A 13,981-nucleotide genomic window follows, 5' to 3' on the forward strand; every position below is an offset into this window, starting at 1 on the left:
TGGCGCTAACCCTGTGCCCTGCCCCATCCGAGAGCTCTGCCTGTATTACCTCGTTGATCCTCACAAAGCCCCTGATGCAGTGGGGACAATTATTATTACCCTCATTTTACAAATGAAGGAATTGAAGCACAGAGAGGTTAGATGACTTGCCAAAGGTCACACAGCAGGTAAGAGGCAGAGCCATTCATGAACGTATTACCTATTCCGATAATGGCATTTTATTTATTTATTTACTTATTTGGCCACTGGCCAGTAAGTAACCTTTGACCTTGGTGTTATAACACTGTGCTCTAACCAACTGAGATAACCAGCCAGCCCAATAATGACATTTTAAACAATTACTCTTTTTAGCTTTCTCAGGGGTGAGCCGGGCACCTGTCCACACTGCCCGTCTCCCTGAAGGAAACACACGTCAAGCTCTCCACGTGGTGCCATGGAAGCTCCCTCCCACCTCTCCCCCTCAGGTTCATGAGGGACTTACAGCCCCTTCCTCCCAAATAAACCCCTTTCAAAAATCCTTCCCAACTCTCTGCTCTCACAATGTTTTTATGCTGCTGACCTGTGAGCAGTGCCTAAAATCAGTGCCGGTGGCTAGATACTTCCCTCGAAAATGTGTACGCTGATGGTCTCTCCTACCACACAGCTGGTTGTGCATTTCTTCTCTGTCCTGATGCCTCCATCGGAACTCCTAACACATTGTCTGAGATTTTAAAACGTCCATCCTGACACCCTCATTGCTACCACACTTTGCAAAACACTGAAATGATGACTTCTGGCCGACAACAGCAGCATCTCCAGGTGACCCCCCAAGAATTACTCAGGTCATTCTCTAACAATAAAAATGGGCATGGCCTTCGACAAGGACAGCTGCCCAGCCTCCACAGGAGACACAGCACAGAGGAGCAAGAAGCTCCGACAACAAGTGTCACTCCGCCCACCAGGACACCAAGTAGAAAGTTCACAACCAACCAGTGGACAGCAGTCTCTCTCAGCTGTGAGACCTACCTATGGCCAGGGGAACTGAAGCCCTCCTGGACATGAGCAAGTGACAACGAGTAACAGAAGGAGAGACAGGTTCCCAAACCCAGGGATCTGCGTGGGGCCAGGCTGCCAGGAGAGGGGGCTTCACTCACGCTGCTCAGTTTACCAGCGTATCCATGGCCGGTGTCCTGGGCAGACCAGGCCACGTGGGGAGAAAGCCCACCCGCTGTCCACCCCACACCAGACCACTCTTCCCAACCACGGATGAGCCCTCTGGTTGTGGGGGACGGAGTCACTTCACAGACTGACTTGCCACAATCATCACCCACTTGCCCCAGCCCTTGGAAGCCCACTTGGCCAGACTTGGATCAGGGCATCACCCACACAGCCTTGGCTTGGGACACATCTTTGTCCTGCTATCCCCTCTATGTCGAGCCCCTGTCACCATTTAGAGCAGACACTTCTGTCACGTTTTCCGTGAAGAGGACTGAGTCACAGCGCTCCATCCCTCTCTCACAGCCCGTGCTGGAGCCCAGCCTGCTTTTGTGAGCAGGCCTGGGTTCAAGGTCAGCAGGCCCTGCTCCCACTGTCTGGGGAGGGGCGACATGCCACCTCTCCTCCCTGGGCCTCAATTTCCTGGTCCGCAAGTCAGGGCAGGAACAGTCCCCCCCGGGGGAGAGTGCTCAGCACCGCAGCGGCCCAGGCACGAGCTCCATCGGCGCCTGACCGCCACACTCACGGAATCACTGCTGGGAGAAGGTGGCGGCCGAGGCGCACTTGCCAGTGGCCATCAGGTACCTGATTTCGGTCACGTCGGATTTGTCCAGCTTCTGCAGCTCCAGCTTGGCGGCCTCCAGGATGGGCATGACCTCGGCGAGGGCCGTCTCGGCCTCGGCCTTCTCCACCGCGATGATCTTGTTCTGCTCCTCTATCTCCATGGCCTTCTCCTCCGCGAGCTTCTTCTTCTCCTCCGCTGTGGGGGAGGGACACGAGTGAAGCCGCTGGGCGCAGGGGGGACGCGCTCACAGCCGCTGACCAAGCAGCCCTCAGAGGTCAGTTCTGGGCAGTGGGGGGTGGTCAAAGGGGCTCGGCCAGTGTGGTGGCCTCGGCGTCCCTGGCAGGACAGAAATCCTCACCAGGCATGGGGTCTCCAACACTAGGGCCTCCTCAACCTGTGTCCCACGCCCTCTACCCTGTGGCAAGTCACACCACCCTGTGCGGCCCCCAAACCTGCCTTGTCACGGTCAGCAGGGGACACGGCTGCCCCTCCTGTTCTCGGGCCCACTGAGATCTCTACTCTCCATCTCTTTATCACCTTTTCCTACATTCACTCAGGCCCAGCTCAAGAGCCACTGCCCTAAAGAGACCTGCCCTCTGTCCCTCCCCATCTCACTGCTGTTTATTTCCTTCATGACACCAACTCCAATCCAATAAGAAGTCTCACTTATGAGTGGCTTGTTTATGGTCTGGCTGCCCTGACCAGGATGAAAGCACCTCCCCAAGGACTGTAACCCCAATGCCTAGAACAGGGCTTGACTCGCAGCAGGTGTACTGGGTCAAACAGTGTCCCCCCCGCACCACCGCCAAAATTCGTGTCCACCTGGAACCTCGGAATGTGGCCTTAATTGGAAAGAAGATCTTTGTAGATGTAATTTAAGATGAGGTCATACTGGGTTAGGGTGGGCCCTCAATCCAGTGACTGGCATCCTTATAAGAAGGCCATGTGAAGACACCCAGAGAAGAGGTTGTGTGACAGTGGACACAGAGATAGCAGTGATGCATCTATAAGCTGAGGAATGCCAAGGATTGCCAGCAACCACCAGATGCTGGAAGCAGCGAGAAAGAATTCTTCCCTAGAACTTTTGGAGGGAGCACAGTCCTGCCAATACCTTTGCTTTCAGACTTCTGGCCTCCAGAACTGTGAGAAGGAAATTCCTGTGGCTTTAAGCCCCCCAGCTTGCAGTACTTTGCTATGGCAGCCTAGAAACTGCTACGATAGGTACTCTTTGCTTTCAGACTTCTGGCCTCCAGAACTGTGAGAAGGAAATTCCTGTGGTTTTAAGCCCCCCAGCTTGCAGTACTTTGCTATGGCAGCCTAGAAACTGCTACGATAGGTACTGGGTAAACGTATGCTGGGCGCATGGATCTCCCCGAGGCTGCGAAGTCTCGGGACTGATTGCCACAGCCCACAAGCAAACACTGATTGGGCGTGCAAAGCTGCAGGTGGCCCTGACACTGGGATGGGCCCCGTGGAATCGTTCCTTGCTGAGGCCGTGGGAGGATACATTCATTGGAAGAGGGTAGCAAGATCACAGGTGGGAAAGCTTCAGAAGGGAGAAGCAGAAGGGGAACCTCCAAGAAGGACCAGAACTGGTGGGGACAGCAGCACAGAGGAGGCAGCACTGGGGCTGGGTGGGAAGGTAGGGCTGCGATAATCATCCCAAGTTCAGTGCGGGGTGCGCCTGCTGGAAGGGCCAGCACAGCCCCTGACGCTCGTGGCTCCTCCCACACATGGAAGTGTCTCGGTGCTTACGAAAGGGGACAAGACTGCCTAGACACTAACTCAGAACAAAGAGCAGCCGCAGTGTCAAAAGATGCCACACTCTGTGACTAAAGCATTTCTCAGGGGTGTCCCCGGTGGAGCCCTGTCCTGTTGGGGGCGGTCCCGACCTCAGAGCTGGCCCCACACTCACCTATGGCCGTGTTGGTGGCAATCTCCTCCAGCAATGCCTCGCAGGCCACGGACTTCTCAGCCAGCACAATCTTCTGCTCGGCCAGCTTCTCGTTCAGCTCCTCGAGCTGAATGGCGGCCTCCTTCAGCTTGTCCAGCCCCCCCTCCAGACGCTTGCACTGTGCTGAAGAAAGAAAGCACCCAGAGTTCATGGTCAACGGGGCACTGCTCCCAACACACGGGGCAAGCATCCTGGTTGCCCCACTGGGATTCACCTCCCTTGGGCTCACTGAAGGAAAAATCATTTTTATGAGATGTCATGCATCTTTCAGTAATGAGACAGCATCAGCCAAAATGAATATATTTCTGAAAACAGTGCTTCACTTGGCCAACAGCCAGGGCCAGAGCATCTTCTAAAAAGCATTTTCCAACAGAGCATGTTGCTGCTTTAAACAATATCTCTAATGGGATAAAGTTTAGGGCTACAAAATGTATGGCCCAACACTGAAAATAAACATAAGAGCACGCCAGGGTCCTACCCACACAGAAGAATAACTCCAAAACCCAAAATGTGCTTTGCTCTGCCTCAATCTTGAGAGTACCTGAACTTGCTAAGAAATATCTGCTTAAAGAAAAGATCAGCGCTTGAATCCTTACTCCTAAGTAATAATGATTTCTGTCAACCATCCCATCCCCAAGTCTCACCGATATTATACTGAGTTTTCTCATCCAGCAATTTTGAATATGTGTGAATAAAATCAAGGTAATTCTTGGGAGTTACGTAGTTGCTGCGCCTCAACTTTTGTAGAAACTGTTTGCTGAACTGATCCACAGATTGGTGGACCAAAACAACATGCTTCACCAGATCTTCTATATTTTCAGCTGGGATCATTGGATTCTCCCCTGGAGAAGACGGAATGAAAAAAAAAAGTGCCCCTTAAAGAAAGGAAAAGAGGGTTTCCCAAAAAGTTAAACATGGAATTACCATATGACCCCACATGTCCACTCCTAGGTATGTACCCAAAGGAACTGAAAAACAGGGACTCTACCAGCTTCTTGTGTGCCATTGTTCACAGCAGCAGCATTCACAATAGCCAAAGGGTAGAAATGACCCAAGTGTCCATCGGCACATAAATGGATACACAAAATATGGTCTATCCCTACAGTGGACTATTAGGATTCAGCCATAAAAAGGAATGACGTACTGACACCTGCTAAAACATGCATGAACCTCAAAAACACGTGCCAAGTGAAAGAAGCCAGACATAAAAGGACAAATACTGCATGGTTCCACTTACACGAATTGTCTAGAATAGGCAAATTCATGAATACAGAAAATAGATTAGAGGTTACCAGGGGCTGGAGGGAGGGAGTGAACGGGAGGTATTGTTTAATGGGGACAAAGTTTCAGTTTGGGATGATGAAAAAGTTTTGGAACTAGATAGTGGTGATGGTTGCACAACAATGTGAATGTAATTAATACCACACATACACTTAAAATTAATAAAATGGACTGTATATCGACAAAATAAAATTTTAAAAATATATATATAAATAAAAATTTTAAAAATTGAAGGTTTGTACCAAAAAAAAAATTAATAAAATGGAAAGATTTATGTGATATATATTACCACAAAAAAAATTTTTTTTTAATTTAATTTTAAAAAGAAAGGAAAAGAGCAGCTATCATTTGTCAATGACTTTTCTGGACCCCAGACTGACCCATGCTCTAGCAATTTCTCTGATAGCACAGAAAGCCAATTTTCTTTCCCTACTGTTAGGACAATCTGTCTTCCCTAATGACTAAGACACCGTGGCGGGAAGCATATAGGATTTCTGTAGAGATCACAGCATCTAATCCCCACCCTGTTACTTGCCAGCCGAGCAGCCTCCCACCTGCAGGCTGGGTGGGCTTACTCAGCCATTCACCACTGGATCTCCCACACCCAGCACAAACTGGGCAAAGGTGGGCCTTCTATGAATCTGTTAAAGAATTAATGACTACTTCCAGTGCCAAGGTCACATCACTTGGATTACCTGACAGATTGTGAAATACATTCACCTCAAAGCAGAATATGCCTCCTATTAAGATGAAAGAAGGAAAGATTGATCAAAAGAATCAATTCATCCAGATTCTGCAGATCTAATCTTGAGTTATAGCATAGGTCAGAAAACCACAGTCCAAGGGCCAATTTTACAGCACACATGAAAAATTTGCCTTACAAAATTCAGACTTTGGGGCATAGTCATCCCAATTCCAGGGAAGATATTCTAAGAAAAGAAATTCTAAACAAATTCCAGATAATGTTATTTATGATACCGAAATATCAAATACTGAAAGCAATTCCAAGTGCTAACACATGGAAATGGATAACACAGCTAGGAAAACTAGGGCACATCTATACCCGGACTGGCAAACTACCGATCAAAGGATGAATCTGGTCCACCACTTGTTTTTGTAAATAAAGTTTTACTGGCACACAGCCACAGACATTCATTTACATATTGTCTATAGAACTGAGTAGTTGCAACAGAGCTGGACCTTTAGAGGAAAAGCTTGCTGACCCCCAAGTTATGTCATCAGAAAAAAGTCATTCTCTTAGCCCCATTCCCTGAAAAACTGCACTATGATTAAGCTTATGACTTCTGTTTATATAGAGGGACTATTTATTTCCTGAATATGTATTATAAGTTTGAAACTATTTACAAGGTCCCCCAGTGTCATTTCGTTAAGTCTGCTTGTTAGGTCCAGAGAAAAGGATTTTCCCTGAAGATAAACTGACTCCCTTTCTTATTCAGAGATTAAAATTAATATCCAAGACCTCAGGTGTTTGAAACTTTAGGGAGAAATCCAGTGCTGACTGATAATCAGTTAACCAAAAGGTCCTTGGGGCATCCTTGGGTCAAGGGTCAGCAAACCTTTTCTACAAAGAACCAAATAGCCAAAGAGCATGGTCTCTGTTGCTATTACTCAACTTTGCAGTTGCAGCATAAAAGTAGTCACAGACTATATGTTAATTAATGAGTGAGTCTGTGTACCAAAAAGACTTTATTTATCAAAACAAGCAGTGGGCCACATTTGGCTGGTGGGCCATGGTTTGCCAATCCCTGCTTTAGATAATACCTAACCAACTTTTTATCATAAATTGCCTTTATAAGTCTCCTGAAACCCCTTTGGACTAAAACACAATATAAAGCAGAAACACACTAACAAGATAAAAAGCCATTCATTACCATAGGAGTTTATGGTGAAGGATCAACTGGACCAATATTCAAAGATAGAAAAATGACAACAAATTGCTTTATTATACCAACTATGTAGTCCTTGTAATAGCCGTGACTTACCTAAAAATGACTTAGCAACTGCATAAAGGGCTTGGGAAGGCCAGGGCATGAACCAGTCAATACCAGTGTTATTGACCAGACCTTGAAGAGAAAGAGACAATCACTCTGCAACCCCAAGATACTCAAGAACATTAATAGCATCTTCAGTAGCCAACAAATTGAATAACATGGACCTGTCCAAGTCTGATTCATCAAAAGCAGAGTTTCTCAACCTAGATACTACTGACATTTGGGACCAGATAATCCTTTGTTGCAGGGGCTGGCTGTAGATTACAGGATGTACAGCAGCACCCCTGGCCTCTACCCACTAGATGCCAGTAGCATCCCACACCCACCCCCATGCCCAGCTGTGACAGCTAAAAATGTCTTGAGGCATTGCCAAATGTCCCCTGGGGGGCAAAAAAACCCTTCCCCCATTAAGAACCTCTGCTCTAAAGGCAGGTACTGTGCTTTCCAGGAGGCTGGCAGAATTTCCCCAGTGGCAGAGACTGGAGAGCCACCCTCCATGCTCTATGGGCCTTGACCTGGGAGTGTGAACATGTCCTTATGTCAAAAGCACATTACTCACGCCTGGTGACAATTGGGAGGGACAGAGTGAGACTCGTCCTACAGTGCAGAGCCCAAATTTCAACCTAATGACTGTGTCTTGTTTTACTTTGCTGGTGGATGGATCCCCAGTGCACATGGCCTGCTGAAGCAGGAGAAATGGATTTGCAGGCTCAGCTTGAGGGTACCTGGAAAATTTCTGCACCGGGTCCTCAGGGTGTCACCCACTGGCGACATGCCTAGGACAATGTGCAGGTTGTTGGCGCTTTTGTTCACGAAGTACTGCCACACAGACTCCTTGGCCGGCCCCAACCCTTGCTTTGCAGCTTCTTGTTCAATCTGGCTGAAAATAGACTCCTTTTCCTCTTCAGAGAAAAGTGCAGGTACGATTCCTAGTAAACAAAGACATACAGATTTCTTTTTAAGTCTCATGGTTATTACCTCTCTGGGCACTGACTTAAATGACAGAAGTGCACATCACAGAAAGAGCAGAAAATGGCGATTGGAAAGATCAGGGCTTGGGTCCGGGCTTGGAGACCTAGGGCTCACTCACCTGTGTGTGTAGAGCCTCAATCTCCTCATCCGTAAAATGAGGGTAATAAATTCCTCCTGCTTTTATTAGGATTATTGTGAGCATCAAAGGTGATCATATATATGACAGCCTTACTTACCTGTAACTCTAAAGCAGGATTCGCAATAGCAGTTGATTTGCCCTCCACCCCAGGAGACATGTGGTAATGTCTAGAGACATTTTTGGTTGTCATAACTCAGGGAGTTTGCTACTATCATCTAATAGGTAGAGGCCAGGGATGTGGCTAAACATCCTTCAGTGCCCAGGCCACCCCCCCTACAACAAAGATCTGCCCAGCCCCAAATGCCAGTAGTGCTGTGGTTCAGAAACCCTGGTATCTGGACTTTTTTTTTACTATGCCTACTCCACTTCAAATTATGCGGTACATTTTAATGAAATATCTGATGTTTTCCTGGACAGAAAATAGTCAACCTAGCAGGCCTGAGGCTGCTCACCTTTGAAAGTTCTCCCCAGGTTGGCTCTCGGCTGGCATTTGGGAACTTAGGTTTTGGAAGGGCTCCCGCCACCATAAACTGACAAGAGTGGATCACCATGCCTAAACCGTATAAAGAATATACTTTGTGTTGACCACCTGCCCTCCCTCTGGACGTCTGGAATTTGAGTGCACACCAGACAGAGGCTGCCAACGTGAGCAGTCCCCAAGAAGGACCCTGAACACAGAGTCTCTAATGAGCTTCCCTGGTAGACAACAGTTCGTAGGTGCTGTCACAAGTGATTACTGGGAGAATTAAGTGCATCCTATGTGACTCCACTGGGAGAGGACTCTGGCACTTCATGCCTGGAGTTTGCCCGACCATCCCATGTGCCTTTTCCCTCTGCTGATTGTGCTTTGTGTCCTTTTGCTGTGACAAATCACAGGCATGAGTATAACTGTGTGTGCTGAGTCCAGGAGTCCTCCCAGCGAATCAGTGAACCAGGGGTGGTCTTGGGGACCTTGACACAGTTCCTAGGACTGCAAGAGATGAACATGCACTCACCCCTGCTCTCCCCCCACCCTCTTGTTCTCTCGCTCCTTCCTCTTCTACCTGAACACAGTCTTGGGCTCTCCCCTGGATGAATCCATCTTTTCCGTGGTCTCACAAACCACATGTCAGTGACTCTGAAGTTGACATCTCCACCCTGGGCGCCTAATCTCAGAATCAGACTGTTATACCCAACTGCCTATTTATTATGGCTGGAATTGCATTTCCCAAAAAGAGAGATATATTGTGGTCCCCTCAGTACCTCAGAACGTGGCCTTATTTGGAGATAGGGTCTTTACAGAGTTAATCAAGTTAAAATGAGGTCATTAAGGTAGTCCCTAATCCGATATGACTGGTGGCCTCACACATGGGGAGAACTTGGACACAGAGACAGGGAGGAGCTATGTGGAAATGAAGACGGAGATCAGGGTGATGCTTCTACAAGCCGAGGGACGCCAAAGACTGTCAGCACACCACCAGCTGCCGCGGCTAAGGCAAGGAACGGATTTTCCCTCAGGATGAACCAACCCTGGCGACACCTTGATCTCAGACTTCATGCCTTCAGACTGAGACGATGCATTCCTATTGTTCTAAGCCTCCCATTTTGTGGTTCTTCAAGAGGGCAGCCCTAGCAAACTAACACACTTTCTGACATCCCATTTGGACTCCCCATTAAATGTAGCAAACTCAACATGCCCAAAACGGCACAAGCCCAGATCTGACCTTCCTCCCCTTAGTAGATGGTATCACTAATCACTCACTCATGCCAGAAACCTGGGAGGCACCTGTGATCTTCCCTCCACCCCCTAATCTGCTCACATCCACTCCCTCCAAGTCCTGCTGGCTCTGCCTCCGAAACACCTCGTGAATCCTCCCACTTCGCCCTCCCACCTCTGCCCCACCCTCATCCAAATCCGTCCTCTCTCACCCATACCATGTCAGTAGCTCCAAACATTCCCCTCCTGATCTTGTCCCCTCTAACCAAGTCACTATGCGGCAGCCCGAAGGAGCTCTTAAAACATAAATCTACACCTGAAAAATGGCCCCCTGAAGATGTCCACTTCCTAATACCTGGAACCTGTGAAGATGTTTCCTTACATTTCCTACAAAAGAGACTTTGCAGATGTGACAGGCTAAGGATCTTGAGAGGGGTGAGTACACTGGATCACCCAGAGGTCCCGATGTGATCACAAGGGTCCTTACAAGAGGGAAGCAGAAGAGTTACAGCCAGGATGACAGAAGCAGAGACTGGAAAGGTGCAAGCCCAGGAGCCAAGGAAGGCAGCAGCCCTGGAAGCTGGAAGACATGAGGAAGCGGATGCTCCCGGGAAACTCGAGGAGGAACCAGTCTTGCCAACACCTTGAGCTGAGATGGATCCTGCCATTATTCTCTCTCACAGCACCTATGGCAACTTGGAATCGCTGTGTATCTTTGTATGGTTTTGTCCTTGATGATAATCAACACACTGGACACTGGGCTGCAGGCTTCAAGGAGAACAGAGGTCATGCCTATCTTATTCTCTACCAAACCCAGTGTCTGAAATAAACACTACGGAATAAATCCAAGTGGATGCCATGGTCCCTGCCCTAAAAGAGCTGACAACCCATTGAAACAGACATAGCTTAAAACCCAATGATCAAAATGAAGCAAATATACAGTTAAAATGTGTGCATTTCATAGTATGTAAGTTTACTCTAGATAATGGTATGCGGAAGCATTTAGGGGGTGTGCACTGAGGCTGCAATTTACTTTGAAATGCATCAAAAATGAAATGGGTGGAGGGAAAGATGTGTACACATGCGATAAACCAAGTGCAGTAAAATATGAATGGCGGAATCCACGTGGGTGTACGCAGATGTCACTATAAAATCCTTTTGAACTTACTCTTACGTTCAAAATATTTCAGAATAGAGGCCCACCTGTGGCTCACTCGGGAGAGTGTGGTGCTGATAACACCAAGGCCATGAGTTCGGATCCCATATAGGGATGGCCGGTTCGCTCACTTGGGAGAGCGTGGTGCTGACAACACCAAGTCAAGGGTTAAGATCCCCTTACAGGTCAACTTTTTGGAAAAAAAAACTTTTTTCGGAATAAATGCTCGGAGGGAAACTCAATGAGTAACACAGCAATACAATAAAAAATTCAGTCACATGCCAAAATGAACCAGCAATAAGTACAGTAAGTCCCTGGGAAAGAAGGTTCCTCTAAGCCATTTGGTGGAGCAAAGTCAGCCTGAACTTTGGCAGGGCCCCAAGGCGGACAGGATTTCGATATAGCAAAGAGGTTATGAGCATGGCTATGATGCTCAAGTTCCTGGGATCAAGTCCCACCTCGGTGCCTTCCCCGCCTGGTGCCCTTGGACAAGTTACCCTTGGCAGGGCCCCAAGGCGGACAGGATTTCGATATAGCAAAGAGGTTATGAGCATGGCTATGATGCTCGAGTTCCTGGGATCAAGTCCCACCTCGGTGCCTTCCCCGCCTGGTGCCCTTGGACAAGTTACCTAGTACCTGTATTAGGCTGCCATAATTAATTACCTTAAACCGGGAGGCTTAAAACAACAAAGAAATGAATTCTCTTCCAGTTCTGGAGGCCAGAGGCCTAAAATCAAGGTATCAACAGGGCGGTGCTCCCACCCACAGCTCTAGGGGAGGGTCCTTCCTTGCCTCTTCCAGCTTCTCATGGCTCAAGGCGTTCCTTGGCTTGTGGGGGTCTCTGCCTTCATCTTTACATGGCCTTATTCTCTATGCCTCAAATCTCCCTCTTATGAGGATGGCTGTCATTGGACTTTAACCCATCCTAAATCCACAATGTCATCTTAAGATCCTCAACTTAATTACATCTGCAAAGACCCTCTTTCTTAATAAGCTTCCACTCATGAGTCCCAGGAGTTTAGGACCTAGGATTTTTTGAGGGGCCACCATTCAACCCTGTGCCTCACTTTCCTCAGCTGTGAAATTAGATGGTAATGGTACCTTCCTCATCAGGTTTTTGTGGAGACCAAGCAATGCACAAGTGCTTAGAAGGGTCCTTGGCACAGGGCAGATGCTCAGTAACACCAACTATTGCTGTGACTGCCGTCGTTATTATCAGTGATGGAGAAGTGGGCAAGTTCAAGAGATTCTCAGGAGGGGCAGGCCCCAGGGGTCTCATTTGCAAGATGAAGATAATCAGACCTATCCCGAGGGCTGCTGTGAGAGAGGAATGAGGACACACCTGTACAGGCTACAGCAGTGTCTGCAGATAGTAAATGCTGAAAAACACAAGCGCATGTCAGGTGGCGCCCGTCCAAGCCAAGCTGCAGAGCCAGCCTAGGCAGTACCTGACGTTAGCATGTTGTTGATGAGCTCCAGGAAGCCCTCCTCGGCCACGTGGGCGTCCGTGAACAGGAAGATCATCTTTTTGTTCTCAGTCCCAAGTTTCAGATAAAGGTTCTTCAGATCTTCCCGGAAATTGTTCTCAGAGTAGCCTCGGCTCAGCAGGATCTCAAACACCTGCCAACATGGAGCACAAAGTCAAGAGCAGGAAGGGAAGCTGGGAGATGCCAGGTGCACAGGGAGGGCGCATGAATCTGCAGCCAGCTAGGGGGACACAGGCAGCGATACCAGATGACTCGGGCCATCTTCCCAAAATGCTTTGGAATGCGAGGCGCAGATGCAGACATGACGCGCGTCCTGCATGTGCACGCGTGTGGAGGTGGGTGAGCGTGTGCAGAGGGCACGGGGTCTGTCCAGACGGGCGTGGGTGGTCTGGAAAGGAAACAAGCATGGCGAGAACTCTCTCCAGCATGAAAATGAGGTCCTGGAGTCACAGGGGGAGGGACGGTAAGACCTGGGCAGGCGGGAAGGCAGCAGGGACGGGCCAAGCAACAAAGGAAATGGGAAAAGAGGGCGGCATCCCACAAAGCGTGTGCCGGGCCGCACACTGGAGTCACATAAAGTTAGATAAATTGTGGCAAGATGCGTAAGGAAGTTAAGTAAGAAGCCATGTTAAATTCTCAAGTTAGAAAATCCTATCTAAACACAAAATACATGTAAATGTAAATAAAGATGTACATTTAAAGCACACATTTTCTGTTCAAGCATTTATTCTGGCTCAGAGGTAGAAGTTATAACTATCACTGCAACCAGCAACCATCATTTTGGAAACACATCAGATTTACAGTAACTGGGAAATCTGTCCCCTACCCCTCTCAGTCCTGTTCATTCGCACACAGTCACCCACTGTCACCCTCACACAGACACTCGTGTGCACTCTCAGGCCACAGTCACACTTCGCAGTCACTCTCGCACTTTCACACGCACACACTTCTGCATGTGCGCTTTCACACCCATACACACGTGGTCACCACACACACTCTCACACGCACACACACAGTCACACACACAAAGTCAAGGCAATAAGGACGCCTTCCAGGTAAACAGAATGTAGTCTCCAGTTCCAGCCGACACCTGCAGACCTTCTTTGCCCCTCCCGAGTGTCGCTCTCTCCCCTGCCCTTCAACAGCTCCTGGCACCACTTTGTGTGAACCTCCACTCTCATCCCATTACACACCTGCCCTCCACGTCCCAGGGCCCCGTTACAGTCCAAACCGTCCTCATCCTCCTCTCAACCTCTGTCCCTCAACAATCTCTCTGGCATTCCTCGTGGCACTACCTCAGAGGAGAATACTTCAGATATACCAGGACTAATCAAAGAAAAAATCAACTTGCCAGAGGGGAACATCTTATCCTACAGAACAGAGTAGCAAGAAACTGTAAAACAACTACGTTTTAATAATGGATGGTTTCGAGTACATATTTTATCAAATGTAAAGGTAAATCAACCCTACTCATTTTTCACTTTTTTAGAAATACTTTAAACAAAAGGTCAATATTTGTGAAATA

The 13,981-nt window shown here is 48.3% G+C and overlaps 1 protein-coding gene across 1 annotated transcript in view; it reads right to left on the minus strand.

The window, feature by feature from the left end:
• The window catches only part of DNAH10 (dynein, axonemal, heavy chain 10), a 150,365-nt gene that overhangs the window by 31,014 nt on the left and 105,370 nt on the right, over positions 1 to 13,981 (minus strand). Inside the window, exons 51-56 of the mRNA XM_008591330.1 lie at positions 12,418 to 12,589; positions 7,732 to 7,935; positions 6,998 to 7,078; positions 4,358 to 4,555; positions 3,675 to 3,836; positions 1,780 to 1,954 (exon numbers count right to left, since the gene is read on the minus strand). Coding sequence (XP_008589552.1) covers positions 1,780 to 1,954; positions 3,675 to 3,836; positions 4,358 to 4,555; positions 6,998 to 7,078; positions 7,732 to 7,935; positions 12,418 to 12,589 — 992 coding nt within the window. The remainder of the gene's footprint in view (positions 1 to 1,779; positions 1,955 to 3,674; positions 3,837 to 4,357; positions 4,556 to 6,997; positions 7,079 to 7,731; positions 7,936 to 12,417; positions 12,590 to 13,981) is intronic.

Source organism: Galeopterus variegatus, unplaced genomic scaffold, assembly GCF_000696425.1.
Source record: "Galeopterus variegatus unplaced genomic scaffold, G_variegatus-3.0.2 Scaffold147, whole genome shotgun sequence".
Taxonomy (NCBI): Eukaryota; Metazoa; Chordata; class Mammalia; order Dermoptera; family Cynocephalidae; genus Galeopterus; species Galeopterus variegatus.